Here is a 27685-nt window from a genome sequence, read left to right on the forward strand (position 1 = left end):
ATATATAATCACCTTCACAGCAGGACCAGCTGCACTCTATAAATTCACAACCGTTTGCCAGAGTCAAATCGGGGCTAATGATACTGGGGTCATTTCTTGATTAAACCCAGCGCCATAAAAGACAAATATTGCACTCCCATTAGCCAGACATCTACTTTATTTAAAAATAAATAAACAAATAAATAATAAAAGGATTCCTTAAAAAAACTGATGCTGGTATGGAGGATTCTTTGGGATAAACTCGTATTTTGTTACACTCAGCGTTTAGGCTTAAAACTCAAGATTTACTGTTTTCTCAAGTTTACTACCTGGTGATTAAATGTTGGGTTTTAAGCTACACGTTTGTATTACTTCCAATATATAACGTCCAACATACTCAGCAAACCCTCTTTCTTTGTAAGTCAGCAGATTCTATAAACTCTCTGGATCTGGGATTATTCATATTTGAAAGCACACACAACAGAAAGATTAGAAATGAGAAGTTCAGCAGGGATGAGTCGGTATACCGTTTTTGTGGTTTAGGTGCATTACGGTATATGCTACACCTCAATTATCATAATTTCGGTATAAATAAAGTGAAAGAAAATAACATTTTGATTTAAACACCCTTTTATCAAAATCCTGTACAAAACAAGTCTCAGTTTTACACAGGTTTCACATCTAACCTCACATTCCATCCACTTCTGCAAATCACCATCATTTAGACAAAAGAGTAAATCTTAAAAAATAATAACAGCCTTAGGGCTATCTTTAAGTTTGAAAATGTTGATTGTCTTAAAAAAAAAAAAAAAAAACACCTTAAAATTGCTATGCCTTTTTCCAGCTTTTGTTCGTACTGAAATAAAAAAAAAAGTGAAAGTTAACAGCATTCAGTAAAAGGAAATGTGATTTGTATTGTGTTATGTTTGTGAATTACAGCAACTAAAGTATTTTAGAGCAGTATTTCTCAGTTTTTAGTCAACCTTCATTTTATAACTCATTATGTATACCATGATACTAAGGTTACCATGGTACTCGTTTTGACGGTTATACCGTGACAATGTTATATCGGGCCATCCCTAGTTTGCTGTAGATTGTAGTTGAAGATATTAAGATATATAAGGGTGAATATTTGTTTTTATTATTTTCCTATATTATTTACCGTAGTACAGTATCTAACAAACTGCAGTTACTTGTTTAATTGAAAAAAAAAAGGTCTGACATGCCTTGGCCCCAAAGACATTGATGGGATGGGAGAAACAGTAACAGGCTTCCTGAAATTACGGCATGCAAACAGTGATCATTCTTTAACCTAGGCTATGTAGTAGTATGGTGTCAGATATAACATGAAAGCGCACGACAGGTATGATTATGGAGTCATTTCATTTGCTGTAACCTCTTGAACAAATGTGTTATTTTCTTTATTAAGAAAACAAACTATTGTAACAACAACTTTCATAATTAACCACTCAGAAGCCACGAAGCAGTTCATATCTTGTGTAGCGACACTTCAGCAAAAATAGAAAAATGCTGACTGACACGTTTTATTGCAGTTAGATAATAAATTAAAGTTGCAGAAATCTTGAACTGTCATTGTTGTGTTTTATTACCCTTTGGCCTTTAGGCTTAAAACTGTGCAAGATTTACAACTTTGTTTCTCTCTTTTACTATCACACATTGAGTGGGCTGGTTCAATTCAATTCACACCTGTTCCTAACCTGTGCTTGGTACTTAATTTAATTAATTTCTTTATTAACTCAAGAACGGACTTAAAACATTTATCAACTTCAGAAAACAATCATTTCATCATTGTGTTACTTTTTTAAAGTTGAAATGATTAAATGCATTCTTGGACTTTGCCTGAGAGGGCATGAATCTTTTTTTTTTTTTTTTTTTTTTTTTTTTTTTTGAGTAATGAGATGACAAATGTGCCCTGCATAGAAATAATAATTACAGCAGATGTTTGTTTGCAGCTCTCTTCTGTAGCATTGTACTTGAAACCTGGCTAGGCAACTTGCCTTTAACATTGGTTTTATGTAGAAAAACAAGCTGAGATTTGACAATGTTTACCAGGGCTAACTAAGAAGTTTTGTTTTTTTTTTTTTTTTTTTTTTTTTTTTTTTTTTTTGTGTCCGTGGGCAGGACAAGCTGCCAAAAATCCTCATCAAATAGTTATCTCCGAAGGAGGGCATAGCATCAACTATCAATTAATATAATGTGTTTCTGACACGTATGTTATTGCTATGCTTGTTTATTAATTGGTCCTATTACAGTAGTAATCTCCTTCTAATATATTTTTAAGTTTAAGTATGTAAAACAAAAACAAGTTGTTAAGTTTATCCATGTAAGTGTTTTTCCAAAATCATACACAAACTTAATAAAAGCCACTCATTCTTAAAAGTAAATTGATAAGTGACAGCTTTTAATGTGTAACCAAAAGACTTGTGTATCATACCATCAGGTTTGGTGTTGTTACATTTCTGGTGTTTTTCCTTTTTTTTTTTTTGGAAGTTTACTAAACAGCATCACCCATCTTAAATTAAAAGTAATACACAGCAGCAGCCAACAATACAATTTTTTTTTACAATTAACAATACAGGGGGTTAAGTCATGGGGACTTCCACTTAAAGGTAATTCATTTTGTTTGCACATTTAACGATCTGAATGATATTCTTATCAATAGTCTGTAGTTGTATGAAAAACTGAAAAGTGTGGCAATGTTGCAAATGGCTCTGGCATTTTAAGTAAATTAAAGTACTCCTGTAAGGATACGTGACACATATCAATGAACTATAATACAAATATGCAGGTATAGCCTTGTGAGAACAGGAATTTCTAGCAAGGCCTGACTCTTAATTTCCCAGTAAACCGTGAGAAAATAAAAATGACAATCAAGGCACTTAAAACACACTTTGTGCTTCCTCAAATTGTCACATATTGAGCTTTAAACTGTCTTCTTTAGGAAATGACAATAAAAAACCATGTAATGATCTGTTCTCAGTTCAATGTTTTTAACTAGTGTAAATATAAGGACACATTATTTTTTTTATTTTTATTTTTTTTAACTAAAGCCCCCCAAAAAGACTGAAGCACCTCAAAAAAGCAACTATTAGTGTTCAGCTGCTTTGCTGACTGCTTCACTCAGGTTTCACTGTTTCAGCTTGTCTCACAAGGAGCAATATGCATTAGTGCAATTATTTTGGCAAAAACATTCAGCAAGATATTTACCAAGAGGAGAATACATTTTTGTTTGATGGTAATAATAATAATAATAATAATAATAATAATAATATAATAATAATAATAATAATAATAATGTTCCTTGACTGACTGGTTATTGTATTACATTCGAGGGAAAGCTCCCCTTTAGGAAGGGGAAATGATGTCGGGGTGGGGGGTGGGGGTAAGGTGGCGGGACCCCCATTGCAAGTCGCCCTTAAACGTCATGGGACACGATTCAGCCAATCAAGGGATCCGTATTTACAAAATTCTATGATTCATGTTTGACAAACATTCAACATCAAAGTCAGAAAACATATTATCCTACATTGAACCAAGTTTTTATATTGTCTGGACTTTTAATGGCGAGGTTTGTAACCTGGGCTTCCCAAGAGAAAACTAAGTTGATAGAAATAACAGAGAAAAAAATAGATTTTGAATTTTGAATCTGTTAAAAATACATTTTGTATCAGGAGTTTAATGAGCACCCAACTAATGCTGAATCCCAGGCAGCCCCTCTATAGCAAGCTCGAGGCAGTTTAATATTGGATTTGGCGCCACCTGCTGTTACCTTTGTAACTTACAAGCAAGCCTGACAACACAATACTGTGATTACATTTTAAATATTGTACAGGGAAATAATACAGCAGTTACCAACCAGCACCTCCTTCTATCAGACCTAAAATCAAATTACAATAAAAATGTAAAATAATTTAGTTTCACATACTTTCTTAACAATGTACTAGCAGGTGCTGCTGTTTAAAACTAACATGAGGTTTGGCACTTTTTACTTTGTCAAATTTTAGAAGAAAGCTTGACTATATTTGAATAGTTCCAGTTCAAAACATTTTAAATAATGAATTATTCAAAGTTTGTTTTGATGGATAAATGAGAAAATCGCTGCATATTGCATTTCCAGTCTATTTTTAATGTGAGTTTAGAAGTTGCTCTTTTTGTCCTCCTTAGACATATGTATCATTGGCTAGATCATACAGTTTATTATATATATATATATATATATATATATATATATATATATAATATATATATATATATATATATATATATATATATATATACACACACACGCACAGTGGCTTACGAAAGTATTGACCCCCCCTTGGCATTTTTCCTATTTTGTTGCCTTACAACCTGGAATTAAAATTGATTTTTATTTGGATTTCATGTAATGGACATACACAAAATAGTCCAAATTGGTGAAGTGAAATGAAAAAAATAACTTGTTACAAAAAGTTCTAAAATATAAATAACGGAAAAGTGGTGCGTGCATATGTATTCACCCCCTTTGCTATTAAGCCTCTAAATAAGATCTGGTGCAACCAATTACCTTCAGAAGTCACATAATTAGTTAAAAAAAGTCCACCTGTGTGCAATCTAAGTGTCACATGATCTGTCACATGATCTCAGTATATATACACCTGTTCTGAAAGGCCCCACAGTCTGCAACACCACTAAGCAAGGGGCACCACCAAGTAAGCGGCACCATGAAGACCAAGGAGCTCTCCAAACAAGTCAGGGACAAAGTTGTGGAGAAGTAAAGATCAGGGTTGGGTTACTCCCAACATGTGGGAGACTCCCCAGACATATGGAAGAAGGTACTCTGGTCAGATGAGACTAAAACTGAGCTTTTTGCCATCAAGGAAAATGCTATGTCTGGCGCAAACCCAACACCTCTCATCACCCCGAGAACACCAAGCATGGTGGTAGCAGCATCATGCTGTGGGGATGTTTTTCATCGGCAGGGACTGGGAAACTGGTCAGAATTGAAGGAATGATGGATGGTGCTAAATACAGGGAAATTCTTGAGGGAAACCTGTTTCAATCTTCCAGAGATTTGAGACTGGGACAGAGGTTCACCATCCAGCAGGACAATGACCCTAAGCATACTGCTAAAGCAACACTAGAGTGGTTTAAGGGGAAACATTTAAATGTCTTGGAATGGCCTAGTCAAAGCCCAGACCTCAACCCAATTGAGAATCTGTGGTATGACTTAAAGATTACTGTACACCAGTGGAACCAATCCAACTTGAAGGAGCTGGAGCAGTTTTTCCTTGAAGAATGGGCAAAAATCCCAGTGGCTAGATGTGCCAAGCTTATAGATACATACCCCAAGAGACTTGCAGCTATAATTGCTGCAAAAGGTGGCTCTACAAAGTATTGACTTTGGGGGGGTGAATACTTATGCACGCTCAAGTTTTCTGTTTTTTTGTCATATTTCTTGTTTGTTTCACAATCAAAAATATTTTGCATCTTCAAAGTGGTAGGCATGTTGTGTAAATCAAATGATACAAACCCCCAAAAAATCCATTTTAATTCCAGGTTGTAAGGCAACAAAATAGGAAAAATGCCAAGGGGGGTCAATACTTTCGCAAGCCACTGTGTGTGTGTGTGTGTGTATATATATATATATATAGACACACACATGGTTTTCTATTTTAAATGTACTGTAATTTCAATTTATCATCATTAGAGTAATAGTAGCAATTTACTATTCAACATTGGCACAGTTAAGGAAGCAATTCATCTCTGCAATTCATATAAAAAGCAAACAAATGTCAGCTAAACCATTAGAAATGTCACTATGAAGATCTGACTACGACTTAATTACCAACCTAAACACATTTTCAATTTGAAATATTTACCGCCCTTAAACATAATACAGTCAAACTGTATTTTTTTCCTCAATAGTGAGAATATATTTTTGCTTTCTCCAATAAATAAAGAGATAACATCCAGAACGTCATCCAATTGTGTAACAATGGGTTAATTGACACCAAAACATCTTTTTAATCTTCATTTGTCTAATCATATCCTGCCATTCGTATGTAAATGGTTCATTTGAAGACGATGCAGCCCCTTGACCAGTTGATAAGAAGGCTGTTGGAAACCCTAGGGTGCCACCGCAGTCTCCACTGCAACGCTCCATTCAGTGGCTTGTGTGAAACATCACAGCTAATGTGTTTGACAGTCAAATCGGGCCCATTGGGGGTCAAAATAATCTGATTTCTCAGCTGCCCAGCTCACTTCCTCTGATGAAACAACCTTAAAAGATCCCTGGGGTTTCAACTCTTTTCCAGGGCACTTAGAAAAAGGGTTTACAAGTATTGATCTAGAGGAAGTAATGTTAAAACATAGGCCCATGACATATCAATTCTAAGAGGTAACACAAAGTGAACATTTTCATAAAGACCTGGCTACAGTTTTCTTTGCATAATGGATTGACGTGCATTCAAAGAGCATTGAAAATATCATCGAGCAGTCAAACTTTTGTAATGGGCTTCTATTAGGCACTTGAGATTAACCTTAATACTGTGCATTGACTAGTGCATCAGTGGACTGCGGCTATTCAGATGAGCTTCAAAACTGCGGGCCGGTATTGATAAACTAGTATGTGCCATTTCGTGTTTGGTTATAGGTAAATTAAAACAATCATGTAATGTCTGCAGAGATCTTTAATATCGTGCTTGTTTCCCATAGTCTTATAAGCAGTATTTACACTCCATCGAAGAATAAACCAACCAGTCTTTACCTTGTCTATCATATCTGGACGGTTCGTGGCTGCCAAGATAGTGACATCCCTGAGCTGCTCAATCCCGTCCATTTCAGTCAGCAGCTGTGCAAGGACACGGTCAGCAACATTCCCAGAACCCGAAGAGCTAACAGCAGCAGCCAAAAGAGAGAGCAGGGCAATATTAAAAAGGTTACCATTGACAATCTAGAATATTCTTGGTTAAACCTGACCTTTGTCAAAGCCATCAACAGCTTAAAAGACATGAAACAAAAGCCATAACATAATTAGAAGAAACCAAACCAATCCGACAGATACAGTACTACTGTAAAGGCAACAGGTGCTGTCCACTAATGCACCATACCTCTGACAGAGCAGAACAGACTGCAGACTTTTCTACAACATGTAAACAACACACGTATCAAGTTTTATAAGCAGACATGTTTGCTCCATTTCACTTCAAGTGATTAGATCGTATTCTTGGATGAAAGAAGACATACAGTGCCTATAAAAAGTCAGTGCCTTAGAGTTTCATGCAATTAAATGAGGATTTTTTCCCCCACTTACCTACATACCATATTCCACACTGTTAAGGCAAAAAAAACTTTGAGAAATATATATATATATTAAAAATACAAAACTGAAAGATCATAATTGGATAAGCCTACACCCCCCTGAGTTAATACTTGGTGGAAGCACCTTTGGCAGCAATCACAGCTGTGAGGCTGTTGGGATAGGTCTCTACCAACTTTGCAAACCTAGATTTGGCAATATTGACCATGCTTCTTAACAAAACTGTTCAAGCTCTGTCAAACTCCTTAGGGAGCGGTGATGGACAGCAATCTTCAAGTCAAGCCCCGATTTAGGTCGGAGCTCTGACTGGGCCACTCAAGGACATTTACCTTTTTGTTCCTTAGCCACTCCAGTGTAGCTTTGGCTGTGTGCTTTGGGTCGTTGTCATGCTGAAAGGTGAACTTCCATCCCAGTTTCATCTTTCTTCCAGAGGGTTTTCCTCAAGGACTTCTCTGTACTTTTCTTCATTCATTTTCCCTTCATGCCCCAGTCCCTGCCGATGAGAAACATCCCCATAACACGATCCTGTCACCACCATACTTCACAGCAGGGATGGTGTTCTTTGGGTGACGTGCTGTATTGGGTTTGTGCTAAATATAACACTTTGCATTTAGGCCAAAAATATCCACTTTAGTTTCATAAGACCACGAAACTTTTTACCACATGGCTACAGAATCTCCTGAGTGTTGGAGGAAGTGATACCAGCAGGGCTTCTGCTGGTGCGGGGCTTTTGCATACTTCAAAACAGGATTCAAGGTGAGCTTCCTTGAGTAATGGCTTCCTTCTTTTCTCCCATGATGGTGGGGGAAGTTCCCTACCATACTTGCCAGATTTGTGGAGTGCTTGGGATATTGTTGTCACGGAGCAGAGGCAGTACACACTTTGACCAGTCTTACTGCCATAAAAGCCTGTAGCTCTTGCAAAGTTGCCATTGGCCTCTTGGTAGCCTCTCTGATCAGTCTCCTTCTTGCTCGGTCATCCAGTTTGGAGGGACGGCCTGATCTAGGCAGGGTCTTGGTGGTGCACTGCACATTCCACTTCTTAGGGATATTCAAGGCCAATGATATTTTTTCATATCCATCCCCTGATCTGTGCCTTTCAACAACTTTGTCTCAGAGTTCTTTTGAAAGCACCTTGAGCATGGTTGAGTCTTTGCTTTGAAATGCACTACTCAGCAGAGGGAACCTACCTGAACTGCTGAATTTATCCTGAAATCATGTGAAACAATACAATTTAACACAGGTGGAGGCCACTTAACTTGGTGTGTGATTTTGAAGGTGATTGGTTACACCTGAGCTAATTTTAGAATTGCTATTACAAAAAGGGCACGTACAGACACTTATCCAACACGGTGAGCTATTTGTTGTTTTTTATTTTTAATTAATTTTCTACAAAATTTCTAGATTTTTTTTTTTTCACTTGGAAGTTGTGGGGTAGGATGTGCAGATAAATGAAAAAAAAAATTAATTCTAGGCTATAAGGCAACAAAAGGTGAACATTTTGAAAGGAGGTGCAGACTTTCTACAGGCACTGTACATTGCAGCAAAAGTGGCTATACATAATACAAATTGAAGGGTTTGTGATGTGAAAGAGAATCAGACCACCATTTGTGATACTTGTATAGTTTTATTCCCCAGCTGATTTATAACCCAGCCCGTGCAAAAAATAAATAAATAAAATAAGACCACCATTTGTGATACTTGTAAATATATATTTATAACCCAGCCCGTGCATTTTTATTCCAATATATATATATATATATATATATATATATATATATATATATATATATATATATATCAAAACAATTGTGATTATATTGAAAAATACATCACTGCAAGACGTATAACACAGGACACATCAAAAGGTAGAGCAATTTGTTTTTTGTCTGCTCAACAGGCCTAAAAACACTGTCCTCCTACAGAGGATACTGGGTCACCACAGAGATCACTCATTTGAGCAACAAACCAGTACACAAACACACTTAAAACAACACACTATGATGCTGTATTTCTGGAATTTTTTTGTTTTAGTTTGTTTAATAACAGACCTTGTATCCCACTAACTTTTACCCACATGCTGACATCACATAGCCAGAACAGAACTGACTCACAGGAAGCTGTTCATCCTTGGATGTTTACATGACTGTTACAGGGATTAGGAAAGATATACCATCATTTGCTAGGTTCTCTTTAACAACCTCGTCATTCAGTGGTCCCCACTAATGTGAGTTACACAATTTGAATACACTCAGTCTCTACCTGGATTGGCAACGCTTCTACTAATAAAATGTCAAACACTAACAACCCAGTTCAACTCAACTCAATTCAATTCAACTGTGCTGTCAAGAAGAAGAATTCTGCTTAAGGAAGATTTCAGCTATTGAATTTTAACATCAAACCACCATAGTCATAGTCAGACTGGTGAACTACTGTAGCTCGGTTTCAACAGTTTGTTTTTACATAATCCATTAAAGCCCCTTTCGCACTGACATACTCCTACCCCAGTCCGAACCCAGGTTCTGGCTACCCCGGTCCCAGCAACCCACCTCAGAATGTGGGTCAACATTCTTTGACCTGGTTTGAGAGAGACAAAATGCATGACAGCGGACGAAATAACAAACAGCCACGACTGCGAGAAGGTTTCTCTCCCGCAAGGAACATTTTTGTTTATTCCGTTTAATCAACACTTGGGCTGACGGTTCAATCCAGAGAAGCTTGGAGGGAAGCATCTTTGACAAGCTGCTTCCGGATCATTGATCCACATATTGTTTACTTGCATAATTCACCCAGGTCAACCCTGCTTTATTAAAAGCAGTGTGAAATCATGTACCCAACCTGGATGACACTGGGTCCTCCAGACCCTGGTAGGTTCTGACCAGGGTAGAGCATGCCAGTGTGAAAGATGCTATAGATGCTGTCCTATTTTCAACTTCAGATACAATAAAAATTATGATGGTTTTCTTATTTTTTTTTATTTTTTTTATTTTTTTTTACATATTCAGGCTGTTTTCATAATAGTTTACAGTGAGCTGATAATGTAATGTAAAGGTTTGCCAAAGGTATCATCAGCACACTCCAGATTCAGTCGAGTCACGCTGCTCACTTAGTCTAAATGCTTTCATTGACTCTGCAAACTCCATTAACTGTCACACTGGTTTATTTCCTCTTCTCTAATTCCGTTGAAATATGGCTTGTCAAGGTTTTCCATGGTATTAACTCTTCTTCAACAGCAACAGGAAATGGCAGACATTTTCTCATAAACTCAACCATTTAAATATGGTCCTTTGAATTGCGATGGTTTTTTTTTGTGTTTTTTTTCTCTCAAATAAGACATCAATTTAAGATAACTGCATTTTACCATTACTCTAGCTCCTCTGTAGCACCTTCTGCAATGTGTGTTTACATATTTCTCTTTAGATAAATCACTCAATGTAAAATGAGAAGCTTGACCAGCCTTAATATGTAAGACATAATACACTAATGACTACAATAATAAAGGTCATCTTCCATGTTCAATGCCTTCCTTAATAACAACATACATTATAAATTAGTCTAAAATAGTGCCAATATAGATTAAATGTGAGTGCATAACAAATTATTGCAAATCAAAACACGTAGCTAGTCTTTTACTATTTAATACACTGGAGTGTATTTTAATTAATTATCTACACAAAGGCAGATCTTGAATAATAAATTAATCACAATACCTTCTTATACAACATATATTGTGGTAGATGTGACTATCATATCGGACCAAAAGTAGGACTCACTACTACAGAATGATGTGATTTATAGTTGTTTTGAATACATGCTTACTATTAATTTAAGTTCTGCCTTGTAGAAAACACCATCTTGCCTAGTTAAATGTATAACCATTTTTTCACAAACATTGATACACTTAAGTAGGTTGGTGATCTGCAATACCAATCCCTATTATAAAATATTACTGTAACGGTATCAAAATGCATTGTGCTACATATCCTTGAGGCTTCAATTAACAACATTATTTTACTTGAATAAGAAAACACAGAACCATCAGTTTATAACATTTTATATAAATGTAAAGGAAATGGTAAATTATGCACAGTGATCCACATTCACGAAAGGCCCCTTACTTTCATCAGTTAAATGGAAATAATTGTTACTTAACTGCTGTATGTTCACTGCAAAACAATTAACCCTATTCATTCTGAAAACTGCAACTTATTCATAGCCTACTCTACATTAGCCTAGTTGAAAACTAAACAGAAATCCTTATCAACGCACTTTTTAACAAATGCTGTATTCATTTTGTTCACATTATAGTACTTTACAGTCTTTTAATGAAAAGTCTTGTAGTTTCCTTTTTTGCAGCCATTTTAGTGCGGGAATATATTGAAAGCGTTCATGTTCCTGACACCAGGCCTTTGCCTGTTTACATCAGTTCACAATGCACATGCTCAGTTAACATATTACACTTAACATGGGGTACATTTAATGATGCAGCATTCTTAATGGTTTGGGATTTGGGAATGTAATACACTTAGGCAAGATATACACTTAAACCATATACACTAAGTGGGGTAGACTGTAGTACTACAATAATAATATTTTTTATCTTATTATACATGATACCAAAACAAGTTTAACCAGTGTGGAATCTCCTCATAACAAACACACACACACACACACAGTTGCATAAAAATAAAAATAAAAATCCATCCATCTTCTAGGTGATGCAGTGGACTAATTTACATCTTTCACTTTTAAATCGAATCCATCTCCACAGAATCTGACCTCCAAGAGGACAAAAAAAAAAAAACAGCACACAGGACAGAAGAGCACAGCTGTGTAAAGGTATAGGGTGTGCTTGTTGAGCTTCACAGAGAGGCTTGGACCTTAAAGCACCTTTTATAAGCATTACATTCTATATTTAAATAAATAAATACATAGATAAAAAAGCATGCTCAAACTGGAACCTGGGTAGACTGGATATTCTGATTAAATAATTTCTAAAATGCTCAGAATAGGAAAATATTGATTTTACAATACACATGAAATCCATTAAAATGAAGGCATCTCACGTGAAGTTGATTAATGTGTTCAGCATGTGTTTACAAGACAGCACAAGCCTTAATTTTCCAATAAATTTTCAGAATTCTAACAGATCGCTTTCGGACATATGTATATTTAATAATGTTAACGTACATTCTACAAACTAGATACCATATACAAAAAACGACTTTCTTTTCTTGCTAACTACATTTTAATGACTGAAGTTTCCAGTTTGCATGACTGCATTTGTGAAATCTCCCCAGACCCCAGTGTAAGCACCCATTGCTCAAATCCTGACAAGTGCTCCCAAGAAGGCATTTATTTGGTCCCTCTGGTGCATCTGCAAATACCTACCGTGCCGAATCAGCTTGAAAAATAAGCCGTTTGCATTAACTGTCTTGTCTATGTTCCCACACCATATAGTTTCAGTTGAATTTAATGGGAACTGTGCTTCACATTTAACTTCCCATTTGGTTTTGATTTCACAATTAAACTCCCTGAGTTTTATCAAGCTCCACAGCACAGATGTGCCATGTGTATTCGTGTTATATACTGAGGTAAAAATGTCCTGTCATCCGTATAATGAAAAACACATGCATTGAAAAGTAAACAACCACAGTTGTATAAAATATCATCAACATGCATTAAAAAAAAAAAAAAGAGTACATTCTAAAACAAGTTCAATAATTTACAAGGTTTTATCATGCACATTATATGGCCCTACTACTTTTATGCCGTTACTTTGAGATATTTTGTGGTTTTTTTCAGTACTTCTCGCTCATGCGACAGTCAAGCAGCATTTGCTGGACCGCAGCACTTATGACAGTACAGGTTGCTCCTAAATTCTGTGTTAGGCCAAGAAAGTGAATATTTAAGTAGCACAATATAATAACATAAAAAGTTATAGATGAGAGAAGACCATTCTGCCCATCAATGCTCATTCTCTTCATGACTGATCCCAGAACTTTGTCTAGTGGGTTCTTAAAGGATCCCAATTATTCAAAATCAAGTGACTTTGTAACCCACTCCACTTTCTGTGTATAAAAATGCCCATTATTCAAAGCCAATCCGCTCAATTCCCAACTCTGTCTACTACTCTTGGTCACTGTGCTATGCTTAAAATATTGGTTAGAGTTAACTTTGTAAAAAGCATTTTGGGATTAACTCTTCTTATTTCTCGGCTCAATATATTTAGTGCCTTTACTATGTTTATAACTCATACCTTCCTCTTTCTACAGCCAAGGCATCAATTTCATCGAAGAAGAGAATTGCTGGGGACACAGATCTAGCTTTCCTGAAGATCTGGAATAAAAAAACAAAAACAAAAACAAAAAACTCAACATTAATAAATGAAAACAGTTTTTCCTTTCTATATGACAGAGCTACATTTGTCTTTACAACTGTCAGCAGTACAGATGCTCTAATAATTAAATAGTACATATTACACAGATAAACTATAGAAAGAGTAAGTTGGTGAAAAAGCACCCTGGCTCCACAGAAGGCTATTATATTTTTTTGGAGGGATGTCTTCCTGGACAACATTAAAATGCTGGCACCGTGGCACATGGTGAAGAGCTGTGCTGCTGATGTACTGCAGTTTGGAAGTCCTGAATGAGCATGCATTCTACTGAAAGCTGGACATGAAATGCAGCAGGTATGAGGGACCCGTATGCAAAAGTCAAAACATCTCCAATGTTACAAATCCTAGCTAAATATGCACATTTCCCATACCAGAAACAGCAGTATTTATACAGTTATGTATCTCCACTATCTAAATAAGAGAATTCTCAATTTAACTGGCTACCTTTTTTATTTTCAGTGTCTGAAAGGTAACACTGATTTCAAAAGAAAACGAAAACAAAACCAAAAAACAAATCTGTGTAGATTCAGGAAACAATCAGGAGGGTGGGGGTGTGTGGAACAGAAGTGTGCATTCCAGATTTAGTAACATCGCTCCGGTTTGAAAAGCCAGCAGGCAACTCCTGCTCAGCAGCAGGGCCTCTCTCATAACAAGCATGTATTCTCACTTAGTATAAACACTTTCTGATAAATAAATGATGCTCCGTGAAGTTTCAACTTACTTCTCTGACAGATCTTTCAGATTCACCCACGTATTTACTCAATAGTTCTGGACCCTGAAAGAGAAACAAAACAATGGGTCTTCCTTCCCAGGACATTAATGTTATTAATAATGTTTACTAACAAGTATGCCAGCAACTTGCATCCCACCACTGTAAATACAAATAAAAAACCAATGCAGCACATACTGAGGATTATTGCAAACACAATTTGAAATGTATAGAAGGCTAGGAGTGAAGACAGACAGACAGACAGACATGATCAGTGGATAAGGGTCCCTATTATTTGAACGAGAACCATAATTAGAAATATCAGAACCATGAAAAAGTAGATCAACATGACCTACATTCACTATGTATGGTTAAAAATGTAAGATTGACATACAGACAGCAACACCTCCATTCTGATACTCCTAACAACTTTACCCAAACATATGTATAACCTTAAAGATTTACATACAAGTTACTTATGCTTGCAGCGATTAGAATATTAAATAATGTACATCTATGGCCAAAAGTTTTGCATCACCCTATAAAATTAACACATTTTACTTCATAAAGTTGAATGAAACCTGCAGAATAATCTTACATTAACATATTGAACTACATACAGCATTGTAGTTTTCCAAAAACTGACAGAAATTGAAAAATGTGGCATTTTCAAATCTGGGTGGGACAAATCACTTTGTAAGCTGGTGGCTATTTTGCCATTAGCTTTCAAAACCAGGTGGCCAATTTAACTTTTATGATGGCCAACATTTTCAAATGGAGACAATAGGAGGAGAAATCTATATTTTGCACACACATTGCTTTTGTATGCTTTGTTTTCATGTAATTTATTTTTTTGTTAATTATCTTTAAATTGTGGGAGGGGAACTATATACAGTCAATGTGCCAGAGAACTAACTCCATAAAATTCCAGGGAACTATAGGCATTAAATGCCAGGGAACTACATACATAAAATGCCAGGAAACAGAATTATATTCATCAAATGCAAGGGAAGATAACTATATAAAAAAAAAACAGGGAAGTGAAGACATTTCTTTATTTTCAGTTACTGACTATAAAAAAAAAACAGGGAAGTGAAGACATTTCTTTATTTTCAGTTACAGGAGGATGATGGGAAATGTAGTTCTGAGCGGTCCATGCAGGTACATGAGAAGCCATCTTGAGGCAGGGAATGCAATTTAAAAGTTAAAAAAAGTGGTCAAAATGTAAAAAAATAAATAAAAAAAAACACACACACCTTACGTAAACAGTTGTAGCAACACATGGGAACATGTAACACAATAAAATAAAAAAGGTCCTTATATACCCTTTAACTTGTACAACACCTGGTGCAATATGCCTTACTCAAACACAAAAAAACACAACACATTCGTCTAACATCGTTGTGTACCCTGTACTTTTCCGGAAACTCGAAAAGGGAGCGGTTTCATTTGTAAAGATGACTCTGCAAAATCCCCGCCAGGGCGGTGCCGACTCTGACTGTGAAGCAGAAATAATGTTTATTACAAGACAACAAAGGACTGTTGTATAACACGTAGTGGTTAGTCACCGCTGGCGACCTTGTGGTAAATGACTGGTTCAAGTTGAAGGTCGCATTTGGCGACCGCTGGTGTACCACTGGACTAATTTGACCCACCCCGCTTCTGGTAGATATTTGCAATATCACTTTGTAATTTCTTTGATTTACATGGAGGTTAAATAAAATATCTATTATATAATTTATTATTATATATATATAAGTATATAATAATATATATATATATATATATATATATATATATATATATATATCAATCCTAAAATTCCAGGTGATGCAAAACTTTTGGCCATAGCTGTAGAGTACTGTATGCAGTCAAATGATAATCCATTATTTTTGGTTAACTTTGCAACATTTTATAACGGTAGCAATGTGACCAGACCACCAATTTAGTGGTCTATAAACCGTTTATGTCCAATAAAAACTGTGCTTCAGAACCACTGTTTAAGTATATGACAATTGTGGAAACATGACAAGACTCTCCCTTGAGCTCTTCACTAGACCAGGTGTGGCAACGGAAGAGTAAAGCTGTTGCTGTAGCAGAACTCCTCCCTCTGGGAAGGGAGAGGAAACAGCAGAACTCTGAGGCACATCAATGGTGCACTAATTAAACCGGTACTTGAGGTACATTAGGTAACAATGCAACAGGTATTCAGAAAGGCTCCAGGCAAAACAAACTGTGAACCAGTACCAGTTACCCAGCAACAACCACGCTGTTAAAAAAATAAGGAAAAGAGTCAGTACCAAAAACTATTCTGAGGTTAAAAAAATAAATAAATAAACAAAAAACTGAAGAATCAAGCCATCAAGTCCAAAAAGATGGCAGTATAAACATGGGCAGCTGAAGATGTATTTCTAGTGTTAAAGTTGAACTGATTCTTGAGGCTTGAAATGATAATAGAGGAACATTCATCCCCTTTAATTTTAGGAGAACAAACCACAGAGAAGCTATGTGCTTGACATCGTGCCTCGCAGGACACTGTTTTTGTTGATGGATTGCTGCTTCCCATGATGTTGAAGATGTTGTTTGAGAATACTTGACTTGAAAGCTCAATCTTCATCAAGAAAAAAATATGTCAGTAACCACCGAGGCAAAAAGTCACCTGCTGTTGCTTCTGCTCTTAGTTACCACCAGAAAAACAACAAACATGCAGCTAGAGAGGGAATGGAAGTTGTTATGTGTAATGACTGATACTCAGCCAAGGAATCTTCCTATGATTAAGGAGCACAGGGTAAAAGAAAAGAACAGCCCCCAGGCCTCCTTGCCTCAAAGGCAGACAATAAGCTTCTTTGTTTTTCATTTGTAAAGTACTTCCCGGGCTGAACTGCCTCGGAGGAAGATTTGGATACCAGCCTTTTAAAACTGCCTCTATGAAACAGATCATAACAAATCTCATAACAGATCACTTCCATCTCCTACTGAGGCACCCACACCCAGTAGTAGTGACAGTTGGGAATCATTTAACTAAAACCATGGTTAAATGATGTCATTTCTAATTTTTATTTGTTTATTTATTTTTAAAGGTCCCCCATGCTTGCTTTGCTGATCAGAGACATTTCCAGTAAGAACTACACTTACCACATGCTAGTTCGTCCTGCTTTACAAAAATGACATAGGGTTTGAGGGGCCAAAATTAGAGGGATGCTCTAAAATGATGTAAAACTGAACTATAAACGTAAGATGCAGCACCCATGTAGTCATATGAAAATGTAAGTTTAAATTTAAGTTTAAATTCTGATTCAGTGTTTTGAAGTGATGGATGACTTCTGTTCAATGGTAAGAAAAATGATTTTCAAACAATACTAAATTTAGTTATTTCTCATATGTTTTTCACATAGTGGAAGCATACAGTTGTAGTCCAAAGTCTACATACCCCAATGGAAATTTACATTTTCTAGAAATTTCTCAAAAACAAATTATAGGAAAAATCTTTTGTAGGAAAAGTTTTGCTTTTGTGAAAGAGCAACTTTTTTTTTGCAAAACTAAAAAAATGCTAATTCAAAAGTATTCATACCCTTTGGTGCTATGATAGTATTGTCTACAAAGTGCTAGAAATTTCAATATGGCAATTCAGAACCTAATTCTAGAAAAGTCTAGAGAATGCTGGATTGTACGTGAAAATTCTTAAGAGTATATAAGGGTTAGGCATAGGATGATTGCTGTCATGACCAATAAGTCAATATTGGAGGAAGGTTAATAACAAGCTGAGACTGACTGCCAAAGATATCACTGCGTAACTTTTTTTTTTTTTTTTTCCTGGGTAGTAAGTGTTATTTCCTAATTGCTTATGCCTCAAAAATATAGAAAATGGCTATTATTCCCCACAAACTTTGCTTTTGTGACCAGGACTAGCGAGTAGTTTTTCGAGATTTACAATTATACTGTATTTACAGTATAATCATAAATCTCGAAAAACTACTCACCTCTAAATCTTTTGTAGTCATTTTTGTATTACTTTAGTATAAATACATGTTAATTTGGAGGCATATGTTGTTTTTTTCTGATTTTATGTGAACGAAAAGACACACGTTTGCCCGTTTTCCCACTGGAAATAGTGATATTTTGAAATATCACTGTCCTGGTCACAAAAGCAAAGTTTGTGGGGAATAATTGCCATTTTCTATATTTTTGAGGCATAAGCAATTAGGAAATAACACTTACTACCCAGGAACAAAAATTGTGTTACATAGTGAAAGTGAACTGGCTGCAAGTGGGACTGGGGTTTCCATTTTAACCATAAGTTGTGTACTGCATGGCAAAGGTCTCAATGGTCACTAAAGAATCATGCCAAAAGCTCATTGACAAATATCCTAATCATTTAAAAGAGGTTATTATTGTTAAAGCTGCCTTAACTAGATATTAATTGTTTCCTTGTCAGGGTATGAATACTTTTAAATTAGCATTTTTTGAGTTTTCCAAAAAAAATTGCTAAAATACATAATTCTACTTCTTGTAACTTTTTTTTCCTCATCCACAAAAGCAAAATTTTCTACAATCTTTTTTTTTTTTCCCCCAAATTCTTTCTTTGAGAAATTTCTAGAAATTATAAATTTCCCCTGGGACATGTAAACTTTTGACTACAACTGTATATGGCACAGCCACAATACATTTGTTACAAATATCCCATATATTATATATTAAAATGCCAAGGCAGAAAATTAACTTCTACACTTCATAAAATATTTATCTTCACAATGCAGTTTTCAGAGAAACATCCAAACACATTTGACATTCCACCATGCTGGTCTACTAAATAGCATGTGCATCGACTTTAATAATGGCACCAAATAAAAAAAATAAAAAAAACACATTAAAAATACACATCCTTCAACCAATTAGCCAAAGTATATTATTGATGTCAACATTTATTCAAGTTTTACACAACTCATGCAATTAATTAAACTGCCTCTCAAGGTTTCAGAACATGCGTCTGATTAATGCCGATGAGTCAGAAACAGAAGAGCTTAAGGGAATCTGGCACCCTTAGATTGCCTTTCAAGTAACACTGCTCTGATAGCTCAGAAAGTAGTTATATTAGTCAAGTTTAAAAGAAACAGTTTGAAGAAATGTTTTCTAATGTTTAAACAATTCTCATGACGACAAGAGGCTGCTGTACAAAAAAAAAAAAAAAAAAAACACACTGTATTAAAGTATTTGTAAAACAGTACCTTGTATATTTTTACTGGATTTAAGGAATATAGAAACAATAAATCGTTTGACGTAATATCAATATTATATTCAACGTGCTGACCTTTAGAAGTCCTATTAGGATCAGAACTTCATTCCATCTGTTTTACAGTTCCTTTGGTCGATGGTTCTTTATTAACGACAGTATTCATTTTACAGTATATTCTGCTTAAAGGACATATACCTTTATTAATGCAGCATTAATCTGTACTTGTTATCTTTTAGTTAAGAACATAAGAAAGTTAAACAAAAAACAGAATGATGGAAAAAACTAAACAACTCTGTAAATGTACTTCTTATTCATGACAATTCTATTTAGCTAGCTAAGTATAACACTGTATAAATACAGTACACAACATAGTACTGTACATACTTTCTTTCTGTGGTTTACATCCAGAAGTTTGAACATTAATGGATTAATGAACAGCCCCAGCCTTGACAAACTGGATTTACAAAGGCATAACATACTAGAAACTTTTTAAAGCTTTCATTCATTGTTGACAACAGTATCCAATACAGAGAAATGAGATACATTTCTTATACTAAATGAATCTTGTTATTAAAGACCTATTTTACAGATGCCACTGCTCAAGAAACCTGCATTTGAAAGAACAATTTGTTTCACACCAGGAGGAAATACAAAACAAAATACTGTACCTTTATAGCCAAGAAGTTGAGCCCACTCTCATTGGCTAAGGCCTTTGCTACCATAGTCTTGGAGCATCCAGGGGGGCCGTACAGAAGAATACCTTTAGGGGGCGCAATCCCCATTCTTGTGAAAGATTCTGGGTGTTTCAACGGCCATTCTACCGCTTGCTTTAATTTCAGTTTCACATTCTCCATTCCACCTATATCCGACCAGCGCACCTGTGTGGGGAAATGTATCAATTTTACACTGGTATGTTAAAAGTGTTTAATTTACAAAACTCTGAACCTTGGCTGAGGTTACCAGTCAAGTAAAATAAATAATTTATTCAGGTATTTGGTCAAAAAGAGGTGAGCAGTATCAAAATAGCATCAGTCATGTAAGCCTACCTAGTACCATATATAGACACATACATACACACACACATTAGAAGGTGCTTTGGATAAATGCGCCTGCTAAATAATTAAATATTAATAACACTATCAACTACGGCCAAAACTTTTGTATCACCCTAATTTTGCTTCATAATGAATGTCAAATGAAACCTGCTGAATAATGTTACGTTAACATATTAAATTACATACCACTTTGTAGTTTTCCATAAACTTAACGAAAAACTGACAAATATAAAAATGTGACATTTCGAAATCTGACATGAACACACACAATTTCCTAAAACACGTCACAAATCTTGGCACTTGTTATTCAATTACAAGTAATCAAAACGGTGACAACTGCAAGTGGTAACAAGCAGATTTAAGCTATATAAGCATGCCACAGGGAAGAACCATACCTCCTCGGAAACATACCCAGCCATAATTGTACTTCATAAGGAAGGTTTTAGCAGTTCTCAGAGAGCCAAGAGAGGCCACGCAAGCCAAAGTACAGTATCTAGGATGATCCAGAAATATACAGTGCCGAGAAAAAGTTTGTGAACCCCAATGATAATTATGGAAATTCCATAGTTTTACCATGACAGCCTTCTTGAATCAAAACCAGTCTTTTCTTAAATATCCAATAGGGTTTATATTAACCAATTCCATGTCTTTTGAAACAAATTGATGTATGAATTAGACAAATAATGAGTAATTAAGATTCAGGGCATGTGAAAAAGTAAGTGAACCCCTGGTTTTATCAGCTCAAATAAGGGGATAATTAAAATCAGGTGTTTAATTAATTAGGTAGATCTTCAGGGGTGAGTTTGGAATGCCCCAACCTATATAAAGATCAGAAACTTTGTGAGTTTAGTCTTCACCATACAGGTGTGTGGAAACATGTCATGCCACGATCAAAATAAATCTCTGAGGACCTCAGAAAAATAGTTATTGCTGCTCATAAGTCTAGAAAGAGTTACAAAACCATTTCTAAGGATCTGGGGCTCCACCAATCCACTTTCTCCATTTGTAGACTATCCATAGATAGTCTACAAATGGAGAAAGTTCAAGACCAGTATCACTCTACCCAGGAGCGGTCTTCCTACCAAAATCTCTCCAAGAACAAACCGGAAAATCATCAAGGAAGTCGCAAAGAACTCCAGAGTAACATCCAAAGATCTGAAGGCCACTCTCGCCTTGGCTAATGTGAGTGTTCGTGACTCAACTACCAGAGACTGAACAAGAATGGTGTTCATGGAAGAATAGCCAGGAGGAAACTACTGCTCTCTAAAAAGAACATTGCTGCCCATTTGAAGTTCACCAAAGGGCACACAGATGGACTTCTGGAACAATGTTCTCTGGACAGACGAGTCAAAGGTAGAACGTTTTGGCCTCAATGAGAAACGTTATGTTTGGCGGAAACCAAAAACTGCATTTGAACAAAAGAACCTCATCCCAACCGTCAAGCATGGTGGCGGGAGTGTGATGGTTTGGGGCTGCTTTGCTGCCTCAGGACCTGGACGGCTTTCCATCATTGACACAAACATGAATTATGCATTGTATCAGAAGATTCTAGAGAACGTCAGGTCATCCGTCCATGAGCTGAAGCTGAACCGAAAGTGGGTCATGCAGCAAGACAATGATCCTAAACATACAAGCAGATCTACAAAAGAAGAAATTCTGTGTTTTAGAATGGCCTAGTCAAAGTCCGCACCTAAACCCCAACGAAATGATGTAGCAGGACCTGAAGCGAGTTGTCCATGCAAGGAAGCCCTCAAATGGCACAGAGTTGAAGCAGTTCTGTAAGAAGGAATGGGCCAAAATTCCTCAAAACAGAGACTGACCAACAGTTACAGGAAACGCTTAGTTGAAGTCATTCACATATTTTTTCAAACATGGATATTGAATGTTGAATCATTTGTAGATAAATAAATGCAGAAAAAGTATCATGTTTTGTGTCATTTGTTTAATCAGGCTATTATTAGGACTTAGATTACAATCTAATAACATTTTAGGTTTGAAATATGTGAAAATTCTAAGGGATTCACAAACTTTTCTCGGCACTGTAAGAAGACTAGAAGCTGTAAAGCTTCCCCCAGGTCTGGATGCCCAAAAGTCAGCACTGCTCGCCACCTATGCCGTTCATGTTTGAGAGAGAGGACGGCCAGTAGTGTCCACTTGCTGAAGCAATGGAAAGAAGTTGGAGTGAAGGCGTCTGCGCGCACCATGAGAAGGCGTCTGTTAGAGAATGGTCTGGTATCAGAGAGGCACGCTAAGAAGGCGCTTTCTCAGCAAGAGAAACATGAGAGATCGTCTGAAGTTTTGTCGCACATACAAAGAATGGACCAAGAGTGTGAAGAGGCAAAGGAGAAAGATAGAAGCCAGTCTACCATCCCAATGACAAAGCACCCAAAAACTGTCCATTTCTGCCAAACGCACAGGATCCCTACACATTTCACCCAAGGAGACCGCTATGAACAAGGACAGGTACCTGAAAACACTCCGACCACCTCCTCTCTATGGCTCAGAAACATTTTCTTAATGGTGATTTGTACTTCCAAGATGATGGAGCCCCTTACCGTCGAACCAACAAGAGAAAAAATGGTTTGAAGACAACAGTATCATGTCGCTTCAGTTTTGGCCTGGAAATTCACCAGAATGTTTGGGGTCTCATAGGACAGGAAATCAGGAAAAGTCAACGACGCAAACGAAACGAACTGGAATCAAGTGTAAAGGCTGCATGGAGAAATCTAAAGCATAACTTGACCCTTCAGTGCCTTATTGGTCCCCCTCCTATGTCTGAATCAGTTATTACTGGTTTCACAAAGAGCTAGATCAGCAGGGTTAGAAATTCACTTTCACATACTCTCACGATTGTGAAGCTGCAGTTGTGCCATATAAAAATGTGAGCACGTCAGTTTTTTATACAGTTCTATGGTTATGCCCCAATGCAGCGCTGTGAACACAGTTTATATTTTCTGGGTGGTCCGTTAGCCCCGTTGAGACTCACTCATATGTGTTTGTGGGTTGCTTTGAGCTCCCTATGAGATATTCGGATACAAACAAGCTACAAATAAAGCTAACTTGTTATGAATCAGATGCAAAGTTTGAAATAGGTGAGTACACTGTAAACGACATCGTAGGAACCTGTTAATTGCAAGATGATATTTCCTAACTAACTTTTTTAATTTAAGCATTTTTTCAGTACCAGTCAATAATAATGAGGAAGCGTCTTCAAACTGAATTAGATACTTCTCTGACCATTTATGTAGGCTTTTTTCTTTGTTGATCATGGCTGGGGATTTTTTTACTTGGGTCAAGCTATGCGATTATAATTACATATTTTCATCTGCAATCGGCAACACAGTAAGGGAGAAAAACAGCTGGTTTATTTTATTTATTTATTTTAATATCATGTGAGCGGAGCATGCCTATTTCGTCTGGTGAGGGGGAGCAGAGCAGGCATCGCAAACAGTGGAGTGGAATGGAAGAAAAAGCGGAGCCGAGGATATTATGAGCAATGAGCTGAATTTTGTCACCACTCCGTTCACATTCTCTGTATAGATGTGGGGCTACAACAACAGCATTTTGAACTGGAAACACAAACAAGGTCTAGTACTTTATGCAAGAGCAATGAACCTGAGAGATGCCAATGTGGGGAACTTCCCAGAAGGGATGTACAACCTATTACCTGTTTAACAAATGGTACAATATTGTATTTTAACAATAATATTAAAATAGTAACATTGTATGTTAACAGTCTTAATACATAAGTGAAACGAAAAAAAAAGTACTACCCTACGTTATACATAAAAAGCAGAAATTCTAGTTTTACAAGTAACATATTTGTTGAAACAAGATGTACACAGGCTCAGACAGCCGTGGTTGGGGTTCTCTTATCATAATACAAGAAACATGGAGTATCAATACTTTTTGCAACGTCATTAAATGTAGCAATCAAGAAGGAAATAAATGACAAAGAAAAAAGAGTGTTTATTATTGGCAACAGTAAAGCATCACAATTTAAATCTGGTAAACGTATATGCACCGAATGTGATGGACCCAGGGTTCTTTGCTAATGTAGGGAAACTTGGGGAGACCTGCCGGTAGTTGTAGGGGGATTTTAATCAGACCCAGAACTTTTTTTCTGGATAAATCATTACCAGGGAATACTAATAATCACAGTAACTGTAAAGCTCTGACAGAACTAAGCAGAGCGCTTGGCCTGATAGATATTGCATATGGCAATTAACACATCCCATGGAAAGAGATTTTGCATTGTGTTCCTTAGTGCACATAGTGTAATCTAGAATTGACTATTTTTAATCTCCAAAACTCTAGTTATGGGTGTCAGTAAATGTGACAGGAGTTACTACAAAAACTGACCATGCAAATGTGGATCTTATAATAGATGTAGGGAAGAAGCCAAAAAAATCTCAGAAATGGCAATTATATTACAGGACTCGGCTCAAAACAGCCATACCGCAGAATGTGTGAGTAGGGGAGAACCCTACATGTCCTTTGTGTTCATCACTGGCTAGCCTAGCACATTCTTACAGGATGTAAGGTGGCTCTAAGCCAAAGGTACTTCACTTGGCATCATGACCAGGTGCTGCAATGCTTGGCATTAGCACTGGAAGAACAGAGTAAAAAGATTAGCAGCTTGCCAGCAAAATATCAGCAATAGCTGGCACTCACAATCCTCCATCCTGGAAAGCAACCAACAGGAAAGGTTGCTAGAGCTAAGATGTGCCTGGGACAGTTGGAGGCTGCTAAAGATTGGAGAATGCAGGCAGATGGCCATCACCTTATTTTCCTGCCCGAGGTTACTAAAACAACCATTCAACCTTGTTCTCCTGGTGGAGCAAACAGTGCCATGGGTGGAGGCATATGAGAGGAAGAAACTCAGGTTTTACTCAGATACCAGCATCACTGTCAAGCCTTCCCAAGGTGTTGTGGACTAGTCAATGAATATGATCACATCCATAACATTCCCCTTGCAAGTTGGGCCATACTTTCTGGAGTATTACTGGGATTAGTGGCAGAGGTGAGTATGCATACATTAGGTCCTTTGCCCATGAAATGGACAGACTGTCTGTTGCTATGGCTGCTTTCTGTTAAGTCTGGGAGCAGAAAAGTGGCTTTTGAGTATTCTCTCGTCGCAAATAGGTCTAGTTGAGGATGGTGCAGTGTATTGAATATCCAGCCTATTACCCTTGGGCAGATCTATGACTCTAGGGGGTCACATCTCTGCTGAGTGAATCTGTGATACTGTTTTGAGCTCCAGGTGGAGAAGTTGCCTGGATTGTGATGTCCTGTGTTCTATACCATTGCCAGATGTTCACGGACAGGAGGCAACATTGATGTTACATGATGTATTCTGCCAGCTTGTTAAGGATTGATAATTTTTTTTTTTTTTTGGGGGGGGGGGGGGTGGATAATGGATGGTGGCAAGTGTCAGTAGGGAGTAGAAGGCTTATCTCCTCTGAAACGACCTTGGGAGGGTCTGTATGGTCTACCAAAAGTGGATTGCTGCGATTGGTGTCTGAAATACAGCTGTCTATGAAAGAGTCTCTTCTGAATGTTGTATCTCTCATCCCTGTTGACAAATAGCCTGTCTTGCCTTCATGTGAGACAGTGTGTCCATGATTCCAGTGCCAAAGAGCAATTGCCCCTAGAAAGGTAAATCCATTATTTTGGCTTGTGTATCAGTAGCTAGCACTGATGTTTTCATTTGGGGACATCTCTGAGCAGCCACCACACTTGCCACACCTTTGGCATTTGTGTCAATCGCATCACAGATAGCTTGAAGTTGTATCTTGGATACATTTTTAACTTCCTCTGCTAACTGCATGGCCAGTTCGATGTTCTCTGGTGTGAGTGTCTGTACAGCAGCAGACAACTGATTCCATAACTTATGCTGGTATTTTGCACCATATACCCGGTAATGAGTGGCGCGCATACCACCTGTTGAAGCCGTGCAGCTCCTTTTCTGGAATGTCTCCTTCCTGTCTATGCAATCTGATGCTGAGGGTTGGCGGATGTAGCCACCCCTGGTGTAGCTAGGATGGAATCTATCTTGGGTAGTTTAAACAAATGGTCAGCATTCACCCTGTAGAATCTGTCTATCCTTAGGAGGCATGCCATAGCCAATGTTGGTCTCTCCCATATAGCCTCAATGGGCTTCCAGACTGCCTCATGAAAGGGAAACCCTTCCAAGGACTTTTTGTCTTTTGCATCAATGAAACTCAGAAAATCATCCTCATCTTTTGCTGGACATTTATATTGAGAGAGGATGCAATCCTTCTCAAAACAACATCAGCGTTTGTATTTACTGCCGCTGGAGCATCTGCATACTCCTCTGCGTCATCGTCAGGGGTGGAGTTTGTGACATCATCTTCTAACCGGTCGGGCGCCTCCACAGAGTAATGCAGAGTACCTTCCCAGCGACAGCGAGTGGAAGGCTTCCCAGCGACAGCGAGTGGAAGCGACAGCGAGTGGGAGAAGTACAGGCGTGGAAAAGTACAGAGCAGTTTCGAAGCAGAAAGGAGAAATTGCATCTTGAATTGCTTTAATCAGAAAACGGAGGACATTGGGGAAACACAGCAGCAGCTCAAAGTCAAACAGCCGCGTGTGTTTTTCTGATAACAAACAAGCTGAAACTCGGAGCAGCTGATTCAAATTCAGCGTCGTTTTGAGACACGGGCGAGGGGAGGAGCCGACAGCACAGCAGAACAACGCAGTTAAACGAGGCAGTCTTCCCAGCGACAGCGAGTGGAAGCGACAGCGAGTGGGTGAAGTACAGGCGTGGAAAAGTACAGAGCAGTTTCGAAGCAGTTTGAAAGCAGGTTGACAGCTGCAGAAGAAACTAAACTTAAAAAAAAAAAAAAAACCTCAACATGGTCTTCAAGCCTGTAATCTGTGACACCTGCTTGATGTGGGAAATCCGAGAAAACCCAGCGGAGCTAAACCAAGTGTGCGTAAAGTGCCGCGCGATCCAGGATTTGCATAAACTA

At 37.3% G+C, this 27685-nt stretch overlaps 1 protein-coding gene across 2 annotated transcripts in view; it reads right to left on the bottom strand.

The window, feature by feature from the left end:
- The window catches only part of spata5 (spermatogenesis associated 5), a 183785-nt gene that overhangs the window by 117149 nt on the left and 38951 nt on the right, over positions 1-27685 (bottom strand). Inside the window, exons 11-14 of one of the 2 annotated variants that reach the window (XM_041264829.1) lie at positions 20307-20516; positions 14418-14471; positions 13559-13638; positions 6749-6875 (exon numbers count right to left, since the gene is read on the bottom strand). In XM_041264829.1, coding sequence (XP_041120763.1) covers positions 6749-6875; positions 13559-13638; positions 14418-14471; positions 20307-20516 — 471 coding nt within the window. The remainder of the gene's footprint in view (positions 1-6748; positions 6876-13558; positions 13639-14417; positions 14472-20306; positions 20517-27685) is intronic. The other variant, XM_041264838.1, reaches the window with a different exon arrangement.

Source organism: Polyodon spathula, chromosome 1 (assembly GCF_017654505.1).
Source record: "Polyodon spathula isolate WHYD16114869_AA chromosome 1, ASM1765450v1, whole genome shotgun sequence".
Taxonomy (NCBI): Eukaryota; Metazoa; Chordata; class Actinopteri; order Acipenseriformes; family Polyodontidae; genus Polyodon; species Polyodon spathula.